At 51.2% G+C, this 9,439-nt stretch overlaps 1 protein-coding gene across 7 annotated transcripts in view; it reads left to right on the plus strand.

Moving 5' to 3' along the window:
- Window positions 1-9,439, plus strand: part of ZFAND3 (zinc finger AN1-type containing 3) — a 378,840-nt gene that overhangs the window by 338,137 nt on the left and 31,264 nt on the right. For 2 of the 7 annotated variants that reach the window (XM_032141224.2, XM_058432671.1), the window contains one exon: window positions 3,694-6,075. The exons of the other annotated variants lie outside the window; for them this stretch is intronic. In XM_032141224.2, the coding sequence (XP_031997115.1) occupies window positions 3,694-3,848 (155 nt within the window). In that variant the 3' untranslated portion in view covers window positions 3,849-6,075. Of the gene's footprint in view, window positions 1-3,693; window positions 6,076-9,439 lie in introns of those variants that run through there. 7 annotated transcript variants of the gene reach the window in all.

The raw sequence follows: 9,439 nt of genomic DNA on the forward strand, positions 1-9,439 counted from the left end.
TACATGATACCCTGGGTAATAATACCAGAGCTGCTGTCGTAGTTCAGCAGGTCAGTTCTGTGTCCTCAGTGTTTTCATCCCTCCTGGATGCCACCGTCCTTGGCCCTCTCTGGAAAGGCCCTGATTGATTTCTAAGAAATGAGGTAGAGGAAGTGTTAAGGCTGGCCTAGCTCACATGACTATAAATCCTCTGTGTTTTAAAACTGCTTATCATTGAAATTAGGGAAAATAATCTTCTGTAGCAGCCTGGACTCCTCTCTCTCCTTACCCAGCTTGGATCCCAGAATTCAATCAGAGAGCAACCCAAGGTTCATGACACTTGTAGTGGTTTCTGGAAACAGATCTGTGAGTACCAAGAAAAGAGGATAAAGATTCATCCCATCCACCAGTCATTCCCATGCACCTCTACCTGCCATCCCCTGTATCCAGGACAACCCCTTTCTGACACCAAAATGCATTTCACCATTAGCTGCTGTCAGTAGATAATATCTGCTCAGCATTTGGGACAAGTTCCAGACATAGCTTCCTCTTAGTGAATGATCCTGACAGGAGAAAGAATTGAGCTTAATTTATGCCATCTAATAACCTCAGTGCAGCTACTTGGGAAGTTAGCCCTCCAGAGTTTCCCCCAAACTTTTCTCCAGTGAATTACAGTGCCATATATTCTCATTGCTACCAGCGCTGCTCCCAAAATCTATCTGCTGTTTAATAGTTTTTTACCTTTCAAAAATGCAAGCTGGCTGGGTGTGGATTTTTGAAAGCATTCCTCCTGCCTTGGCCTCTCAAAGTGCTGGGATTAGAGGGTGCCTTCTAATCCCAGCAATCCCAGCACTTGGAGAGGTCGAGGCAGGAGGAATGCCTGAAGCCAGGAGTGTGAGACCAGCCTGGGCAACATAGTGAGACCTTGTCTCTACAAAAATAAAATATAAAAAAACAGCTAGGTGTGGTGATATGTGCTTGTAGTCGCGCTACTGGGGAGGCTGAGGCAAGAAGACCTCTTGAGCCCAGAAGGTTGAGGCTGCGGTGAACTAGGATCGCACCACAGCACTCCAGCCTGGTGACAGAGCAAGACCCTGTCTCAAAAAAAAAAAAAAAAAAATCTAAGCCAAGTGTCAAGATGTGTCTAACAGGTACACAGAACCTGGGCAGAGAAATAAGGTGTTTTGGGCTGGTAGAGGGAATATCAGGGTAGCTACTGTGGGTGTCACTCCCTGTTCCTTTTTCCAGAGTCCTGGGGCTCTGACATCCACCAAGCTGGCTGCTCACTAGCTGGCGGAAGGCAAGCTAAGCAAACATGGAGAAGGGGGGCCAGATGTAGCCTTTCCTTCCACCTCAGTCCATCTTTGACTAATGAGGTGTTAAACTGAGCCAGGAGCCAAGTTAATTCCAGCGGTAATCCATTTCCTGCTGCTTTTATTCAGCCAGCACCATTCATCAGAAAGAGAGGAGAGCCCCTGGGACCTTCTGAATCATCCCAGTATCTTGAAGAAAGGGAAGGGAAGGGGCAGCAGGGGTCCACCCACCCCTTATTATAGATGCTGAAAGTACAGAAATATGTGAGGACTTGGTGACAAAAATGTCTATAGATACATCCTGATGCCATCCTGCTGGTGCCCCTACCCTAAGCCCTGACTGGCAGCAGGTTCTCCCTCACCAGGTAGGCTTTGCTACGAAAAGATGATTTTACTTGTTAGATGGAGGATGCATACTGAGGCCATCCATGCCTCTGCTGCAAAATCCTTTAGGAGAAAAACAACTGGTATCCAATATCTTCGAGTAATGAACTTATCAGTAAATATAACACATGAGCTCATTAATCTTAACTTTGCTTTTGGACCAAGTGGGAGCTCGGCTTCTCGGGAGACAAAAATTGCATCTCTGTTCTTTTCCTTAAACCCAATCCCAATTTAGAGTCAAACATACTGCCCTGCTCTCCCTGGGAAGCAGTTAATAATGTGTTTTCTCACACAATGGATGGCCCAAGCTCAGCTGGGTCACTCCAACCCCCTAGGCTGTGTACATGTCCCTTGCACACAGCCTGGGCTCAAGACTTCCTAGTAGGGTGTGAGTGCCAGCTACATCCTTGAGGCTGGTTGGTCCCCAGCCATTGAGGACACCACACACTCTCCTTCCCTCAGGCTGAGGAATATATGTGAAGTTAATCTTAGAAGTTAAGGCTATTGAATCTTAACCTTAAATCTTAAGGCTGTTGAAACTGTTCATCCTGTGGCCACTTTGTCCTTGCTTGGGCCCTTGCTGTTCTTCTAAAAGCACAGCCTCTACATCTCTGAAAAGAAGTTGAGGATGTGAGGAGGGATGAGTCAGTTTGCAAGGGGTGGCTGCCTGTTCTTTATGGCTTGGATGAGGGATTAAAAGAAAGAAGTCTGAAAAGAGATGCTGTTGGTTGGAAAACAAGTAAGGAGAGTGTTTGCTTGGGCAGGCTGCTGTGGGATGCCTGCCCCAGACAGGGGGAACAGGTTTAGGAATGGATCTAGATTTACCTGGAAGCTTGCTCCTGTGGACCTGATCCAGGCTATGGTGAGATAATGCTGATGGGATGAGAAGGTGGTGAGGAGCCAGCCAGCACTGGCAGGTGTCTTCCTAGCCCTGATCTTGTTCTCCCCAGCGTTCCTGAAAGAAGTGGCCAGCAGACTCTGGGGACCTCAGATGTCTGTGCTCCACATGCGTATCGGCCGCTCTAGAGATTGCCTGGGAAGCTGGAGGGAATGGGAGACACCCTGGTGCAGCTGCGCCCTGAGTTCTCTGAGCCTGGCTCCTGGCTCCCGGCAGCCCTCCCCTCCTTGTTCCCGACCCAGAGTGACTTTACCTGTGCCAGCTCCCTGCTCGATAGGCCTCTTGATCTTTCATCACTGGTCTTTTTCTCTTATTTGCCAGACCAGTGTCTCCCTTGGATTTCTCTGCTTCAAAAAGAGTCTTGTAGCATCCTGCACTTCTGGGAGGGAAGGACAGTTGGGAGGCCCCAAGTGTGGGGATCTCAACCTCTCTCACCTACCCAGTGGAGTTGGAAGTATCAGGTTCCTTGGAGATGGCGATTGGAGCCCAGCATTGCTGTCCTTTCCTCTCTTTCTAATACCTTTTCTAGCAATAGAAATAATCCACTTTCCTTTGAGAGCCCCCACTCATTTGTGGGTTGTGGTTTGAGCACTCCCACCATCCTCTCAAGCCCCAGCTGTACAGGAGGTGGAATGTCATTTAAGACATAATCATTTCTCCTGCCTCCTAGAAATGGTGGGCATCCTGTGGTGGAAATCACAGTTTGCCCGAGCCAAGCAGAGTGCTGAGCTGACAGCCTGTGCTCTTCCACCTGCATGGTGCTGGAGAGGAGCGCAGAGCTCACTCATTTCCAAGGATAGGGCTGTGTCTCTCTGCAGCCATCAACTTAGGGTTCTACCCTTCAAGGGTCCAGGCAGGGGCAGCCTCTGAGCAGCCACAGCTCGTGAGTTCGGAGGGTGTCGGACAGGCTTGAGCAGCTGTGGAATGCGAAGTGCTGACCTTCTTGCTACAGGGTGCGGGTGTTGGAGTGAGCTCTCTGCTGCATCAGGAACCCCTGCAATGACTGTTGTCCACTCACTGGGATGCCCCTCCATCCTCTGGACAAAGGCAGTCGTGAGGCTCTGTGCACTTGGAGGCCACCCTAACACCCTCTTTCCTCTGCTTCTCCTACTGCTGCAGGTTACGTGTTCTGTATGTTACATCGCCTCCCCGAGCAGCACGACTGCACATTCGACCACATGGGCCGTGGCCGGGAGGAAGCCATCATGAAAATGGTGAAGCTGGACCGGAAAGTGGGGCGCTCCTGCCAGCGCATTGGGGAGGGGTGCTCCTGAAGGCCAGGCATGGCCACCACATGACGCTGTTCTTAGTTCACTAATGTTAGCCTTATTTAGGACAAAGTCAGCCAGACACCTTGTACTGGGCACGCGTCAGACTGCAGCCAGTCCGTTTCCTTTCTTTAGCCAGCCATCCTGGTACTGTAGTTTAGGGGTTGATGGTGGTTGAAATTGATTTCTGGCTGGTTACTAAGGTGCCTGCTAGCCATTGTATAAAATTAAAACATGAAGAATATTTTTTTTTTGAGCATGGCTAGTGGATTTAAAACAACACATACCTGTCACTGCTGGAGTCAAACTTATAAAAAGCCTTAAGTGGAAAGTGTTCCAGACGGAGACTCTGAGTTAATAGAGGAGTAGAAGCTGGTGTTAAAGTTCCCACGACGCACATGGCTTTGCCAGAAACTCTGTTTAATGTTCGGCCTTTCACCTCTTCACTTATCCTTAGTCCCAGTAGCCAGGATACCTGATGGCCACGTGTGCCTTGGCCACGGGAGGCTGCTGAGATTGACCACGTGGCTGGGCTGGGTGGTGGCCTCACTCTCCCACAGAGCTGGAAATGGGTGGTGGGGGACAGATTCTTATGGAAATTTTTTTACCTGACTTGCTATGAAAAAACTCACCACACAAGAAGAGAAACAGTAACCTCACTTTGAAAATTAGCTCCACTCAAGACTAGTCCACGAACGAGACCTGCCTTTTCTACACGCGATCCAAGGTCACGAGAAGCAGCCAGAGTGCCCTGCCCCTGCCGGCTCTGGTCTGCCATTCGCCAGTGCAGGGATCTGGCATGGACCAGATGCGGCGAATGGCAGCACAGCGCGGTGGCCGGGTCTGCACACTGTCCTCTGCAGCCAGATTTCTATATTGGGAGTTTTTTAAAAAGACATTTCATAGCCAACAACAATCAGTAGAAGTGCTGGGAGCAGCTGGGGAAGCTGCTGCCCACGGGCTCTGCCCCTTCCAGCTGGAGCCGCCCGTGCCTCCAGGGGCCAGGAGGATGATGCCGTGGCCTCCATTCTCGTTTCTATGCAGCCCCATAGTCCAAGGACACCCAGTCCACATCTACCACATAGCAAGTTTAGTAAGGGAAGGCAGCATATGTCCCAGGGACAGTGGGTTTGGATCTGTCTAGAACAGCGGTTTGTGGCTGTGGCCCAGCTCCGAGAGTGATATTTGCTCTGGTGGGTGAGGGGGCCTGAGGGTCATTTCTCCACCCGTGCCCCCTCATGTTCACAGAGGAGTTCAGCAGCTGCAGCTGCTCACGCCAGGTGGGGAAGGGTGGGGGTGGGCCTGGTTGCCCCATGTTAGGAAATCACTACCAGTCAGGTGGGGCTGGGGCTGGGTGGACAGGATCAGGATTCCCTTGAAAGCCCAGGCAGGGTGAGCAGTCCCAGTGGTCCTAGTGCCGCATCTGATCCAGGTGGGTGAGGGCAGGAGGCCCCTGCAGAGGCAGCGTGGATCTGCCCACACATAGGCTACTGGAATAGTTTAACCCAGCAACTTTCCTTTTTGTAAAACAACAAATGGTTCAACTCTGTCTGCAAATTAACAGCTGAACACCTGCAACTGCAAATGTTTTTTGATCCGACGTACTGAAATAGGAAGTCATGCTCTTCCCACCCTCCACCCACCAGAGTGGAACCCGCTGCAAAATCCCCAGCCTTAATTCTTGCTTCAGGACCCAGACCGGTGTCTTGCTCTAGGGCAGCCCAGGGCAGAGGGGCCAGGTCTGTCCAGCGTTTACCACTGCTGTCAAGCCACAGCCCTTGGCCACCATACGGGCCATCCTCAGTGAGGCAGCCCCGCACAGGCCTCCGCCAAGCTCTGGTCCCGAAGAGGCTGTGCGAGCCCTTCCCGGCCCTCCCCAGGCCCCGCCCACTGCCTGCCGCGTGGAGGCAGCCATGGGAAGGAGCCCTGGGGAGCTGGCCTGGGGGAGCGAAGCCCATGTTCGCTTCCTGACTTAGAGCTGGGGGTGGGGGGTGGGGGGTGGGGCTTGTTCCCCTGCAGTATCTGTTCTGTGAAGTTTGTTAAATGTAAGGAAAGCTTAAATTCTTGTATCTTTAAAAGAGAAAATCTTATTTAACCCTTTTGTGTTCTAGATTTACTTACACACATAGCCTAGAGCTCAGTTTTAGTTTTAACATTGTGAAAATATTAAAAGAATCTTGTAACTTTATTCTTTTTTCTCCTGCTGAAAAAAAATTAAACCAATCGTATGAAAGTTTGGTTTTCTCGTTTCACCCCTTCTCCTAAGTGTCCCCTGGGTTTCTGGGAAAACTGACCCACCTCCCTGGCCAGGGCTGGAAAGAGGTGGGGGCCTTGTGTGCAGAGACTGTCTGCAGTACTTGGGGGCACTCGTCCAGTTAGCGTCCAGACTAAACAGCCGCTTCATTGCTTTCTGTTGGGGGCCTCTGCCCTGAGAAGCTGCAGGGCTGGCCTTGGGGTAAAGGTGGGTCTGCAGGGCCAAGCCTGTGCCAGCAGCCAGGAGGTTACACACTGGCGGGGGATCAGAAAACGAGCCCCAGCCCTGAGGGCCCCAGGCGTGGGTGGGGTGGGTGCTGGGTCCTGAGGGAAGGCAGCGTGCCCTAGACCCGAACCCCACCCTAGGAAGGGCCTCCAGGATGGATGACGAAGGCACCCGAAGGCTGGCTTGGAGGGAGGTGTGTGCTGTGGCACTCTTTGGTGTATAGGATGAACTTACTACATTTTTAAATGTTTAAAAAACATTTGGCAGGGCAGGGGCGAGGCACAGGAGTGGGACCTGTCCCCACTACTTCTAGGACAGAGATATTGAGCGCATAGTTGTCATGAGCGTGATGAAAATCCTCAGAGGAAATCAGAGGCCCAGTGGCGGTGAACAAGCACGGGGGCAAAGGGCAAGAGAGGGGCTTGGTGGCCTGGATGTGAGGCGGGCCTGCAGGGAGCAGTGGGCTGTGCTCTGTGCACTGGTCCGCAGAAACTGGGTCTGCGTCAGCTCCTTCCTGATTGCTTCACAAAGGCTTTTATTTCAACAACAATCCACAGCAAGAAGAGGGGATGGTGGGAAGACAAGCAGAAACCTTCCTGCTGGATGGCGTGAGAAACAGGAAACCATGAGTGGGAGGGGGCCGCGGTCTTCAAGGGAGCCTTCAGCAGCACATTCAGGGAGCTGTGAGCAGCCCCTCCAGCCCCAAGAAGGGGGTCTTCGAGAGAGGGTCCCAGATGGGCACGACAGTAACACAGATACCCAAGAGAAGTCCGCAGGAGTCTCAAAACTTACTTCCTCAGCAGCCATTCTCGCAAGTACGTGTTGGAAGGCCCCAGTGAGGGAGGAGTGATCGGAGAAAGACACAGAGACTTGGGACCCGGGGCGGGCTCTGGGGGAACTCAGCACACAGCTCCAGGCCTGTGAGGTGGCCCCATATCTCGTCAGCACTGTGTCCTGTCAGAGGGCTTGGAGAAGGTCTAAGAATCAGAGATAGATACAGACAATTAAGCAAATTATAACAGTGTATTAATGCCTAACCAGAAATACACAGGAAGAGGAGCTGCAGACCCTGCATGACTCAGCTGTGAATAATATTTACATACAGATAATGTAAACACAAATACTAGTGAATATTGCTCTGGTAAAAATATATGCTGGATCTCAGTAGGAGACTGGGAGAGGGAAAGAATGTGCCTGTGTATTGGTGGCAGAGGGTAAGAGAGCCAAGTTCTTGTTCTTAGCAGGAAATCAACAAAGGATGTCCAAAGCTGAAAACTTGAGAGTAGTATGTTATTTAGAAATATGGAGGTAAAAGAGGAAGAAAAAGCTTAAAGTTAAAATTGGTTTTCTTTGGGGTAGGAGATAGGAATGCAGTAGGCCTTATATTTACGACTACAGGTAAACATGTGTAACATTGATTGAAAAATTGAAATGCTTTAATAAGGGAATGATGGAAGCCCTTCCTGGGAACTGAGGGGCCAAGTCCTCAGAAACCTGCCTTACTGTTCTCTGAAAGTGGGTTTCAGGGAGTTCAGGTCTCTGAGATGCAACATAGAGTGTTGGTTTTGATCAGAGCTGCTTTGGAAGATGCAGGCAGCTGGCACATCACAACACAGCACATGTTTAAAAACCCTGAAGGCTGAGGGCGGTGGCTTGAGCTTATAATCCCAGCACTTTGGGAGGCCAAGGTGGGAAGATCCCTTGAGTCCAGGAGTTCGAGACCAGGCAACATGGTGAGACCTCATCTCTACGAAAAAATATATATATTTTTTCTTTTCAAACCCTGCATGTGGCATGCGATGCAAAAAAAAAAAAAAATTAATCGCTGCGGGGAGTGGGTGGTGGTACACGCCTGATAGTCCCAGCTACTCGGGAGGTGGAGGCGGGAGGATTGCTTGAGCCCCGGAATTGGAGGCTGCAGTGAGCTAGGATTGCGCCACTGCACTCCAGTGTGGGCAACAGCCTGAGAGCCCATATCTAAACATATATGTATTTTTTTTAATTTAAAAACCCTGGGAAAGGTGGCTGTGGCAACACCAAGCTTATTTGTTACCAAAACACCTTTTCTTAATCAGCACACCTTGGGAAAAGTTGCCCTGGTTCATTGAGCACCTACTGTGCGCCCAACACCTGAAAAACTCTCCCTTGATCCTGTGTGATTCCACTTGGAGGTACCTAGAGTGGTCAAATTCACTCCCTTCATCAGGTCGGCCCGGAAGTTCCTATCTCCGGGCTTCTGTGGTATGCCATCCAGCAACCCAGATGTTTGGCTGGGCAGACACATGGAATGTCAAATGTCACCTTTCCCTTGGCTTAAATGCTGTGCCCAAATTCACACACAAACACAGAAGGGTGTTTCCTGCCCGTCACTGGAGAGTCTGGGATGGGAAAAGTGCCTGAAGCAGGAAGGTGGCAACACTGAGTGCGTGCTGGGCCCAGGCCTGGCCCTCCCGCTGTATACCCTCTGGGGCGTCGCACAGGGTTAGGTGATTGAATTGTTGGTAGATGAGAGCACCCCAGACCTGAGAGACCTAATAAAAGGCCTTTTGAGTTTTCAACCTGGAAGGACCCCACACCTCAGGCTCCCCTCCTGGCCACCTCTTCCAGGCAGCCCCATCAATCCTCGCAGTGAGGAGTGTCGTTGAAGGGGCCTGGGGGACACATCACAGGGTTAGATGGGAGAACTCTCTGACAGGTTGCTGGAGTGTCTCTGGAGTCCTCAGGCCCACACCCACCAAACACCAGGAGGAGTTGAAGAGGAGGGAGTCTCAGACTAGGAGGAGAGGGATCTGCTGTGTGTGACATGGTGCCCAAGTTCAGGGTGGGGGTGGGGACCAAGACATAGACCCCAGAGGTAAAGCTCTGGGTCTGCACCATGGGAGCCCCATTAGGGGCATCTTCTAGCCCACAGCCCTGGCTAGGGTGACCTTCATTCAACACCTGCTATATGCCAGGCAGCATCCCAGACACGGGGTATGATGGTGACCCAAACTACAGCTATAGGGAACAAAATAAGGGCAGTGCAAAGAATATTAGAGGGGTGACAGGCATACACAATACGCAGGGGGAAGGGAGCAGGGGGAGAAGCATAGGGTCTGAGGACCTTTCTCTGTGATGG

This window comes from Hylobates moloch, unplaced genomic scaffold (assembly GCF_009828535.3).
Source record: "Hylobates moloch isolate HMO894 unplaced genomic scaffold, HMol_V3 SCAFFOLD_20, whole genome shotgun sequence".
NCBI lineage: Eukaryota > Metazoa > Chordata > Mammalia > Primates > Hylobatidae > Hylobates > Hylobates moloch.